This window comes from Egretta garzetta, unplaced genomic scaffold (genome assembly GCF_000687185.1).
Source record: "Egretta garzetta isolate BGI_Z169 unplaced genomic scaffold, ASM68718v1 scaffold644, whole genome shotgun sequence".
NCBI lineage: Eukaryota > Metazoa > Chordata > Aves > Pelecaniformes > Ardeidae > Egretta > Egretta garzetta.
Window position 1 is genome coordinate 494137 of NW_009259452.1, and position 1585 is coordinate 495721.

The following is a 1585-nucleotide window of genomic DNA, read 5'->3' on the forward strand; positions in this document are numbered from 1 at the left end:
GACATCTTTTAACATCTTTTGACACCTCCCAGGGCTAATAGGAATTATCTAATAAAGTAATGGATCTAAGAATGATGGATGAATTGTTATTTTACTGTGCTCTACTTCCTTGACTATCTCATTTGACATCTGAAAATTAAAGTCCTCCACCCCTGGCCTCCCATCCTCTGAGCAGTATTTTACTTTTTTTCTAGGGAATTAACAAAAAAAACCTAATCATACAAAGTGAAAATACTCTAGTATTTCCATAGGAGGCAACCTCAAATCCCCACAGGAAATACTGTTCTAGCCAACTGCTATTTAGTATCAAACTTCCCACTTCTGACTCGGAGAAGGCAGAAGAGGCCAGCCAAAAGCTATTCAAATCAAGATCATTATTCTAAAGCCAGCACAGTCTGGCTGGTGGAATGAAAACAGCTCTTTAGTGTCACTGATGGATGGGGCCCTGCTGCCAGTAGATGGATCCAGAAACATTCATACTCCTCCACAGCATCAGCACTGCCAAACACGATCCTGCTGTTCTGCTTGAGAGGCACAGGCACATCCTCAACAGAGGTCTGGAGGAGAAATGCAGAAAAGGCAAACCACCAGATCGTGCTCACAATCCCACAAGATTCAGTTCTCAGCTCCAGTTTAACCCACAACTGTAAGTAACTAAGGTAGCAACATTGTCTCCTGACGTAGAAGTACACCTGATACGGCTTATCTACTCAAAAAGATATGTGGGCAGATCAAATCAACGGAAGTCCAGATCCTGACTATATAAACTGTATCTTGTAGTCAATATACCTCCTTTAACCACGTATAAAGACACACAGTGTAATTTATGTGTCCGCTTTCTTTGGTCAAAGCCATGGCCCATTGTAGATCACATTTATTATTATCATCCCATGTGTAGTCATATTCCTCCTAGCTATCCAAAGGAAGACTGCTGCTGGCACTTACGTAGATCATCGCTCTTTGAGGTTGTGCAGCACAACGGGTTCATGGAGGTGGGTCATCATGGCCATGCCCTCAATTTTATCATCCTTGGGAGGGTTCATAGAGAAGAGTTGATCTTCCTTCATGGTCAGAGTCTGTCAAAGAAAAGAGATCAGCTAAGAGCTGAGACTGGTGTCCTTCAGCCTGTTTTTTCCCTTACATCTCCACCTTCCACCTCCACTGTATTGACAGTGACCTTCCCTGATTCTTTGCTCTGTATTGTCCCTTTCACAAAGGACACCTTAAGATGCACAACAAAGATGGATGACTTGGCATCAAAAGGCTTTTTCTGGGCCTCAATTCTTTCTTTTTCTCACTTTCGGATATATACAGTTGCCTTCCCAAAGATGGCCATCTCAGTGTCCGAAGACATGGCTGCAGTTTATTTGGGCTACACCTGTAGAGAACTCTGAAGAACACAATGTTATTTCATGACAATACTGTCTTCAAGAGGATTAAATCTCTCAGATCAAAGGCTTGCTTTATGTTCAGTCTGGTAACAACAGCAATTTAAGTAATTCCTGCCCTGTCAGGCCATGGCATGCTATGCCCTCACCTGCATTAGCACAAATAATTTTTTGATAAGCATTATCTGGATCCACCT

At 42.4% G+C, this 1585-nt stretch overlaps 1 protein-coding gene across 1 annotated transcript; it reads right to left on the reverse strand.

Moving 5' to 3' along the window:
- Positions 1–950: 950 nt before the first annotated feature.
- On the reverse strand, positions 951–1354 carry LOC118452118 (myosin-1B-like). The gene is given in 2 exon segments (XM_035892722.1): positions 951–1076; positions 1142–1354. Coding segments are annotated over 2 exon segments (339 nt in total).
- Between the last annotated feature and the right edge of the window lie 231 nt (positions 1355–1585).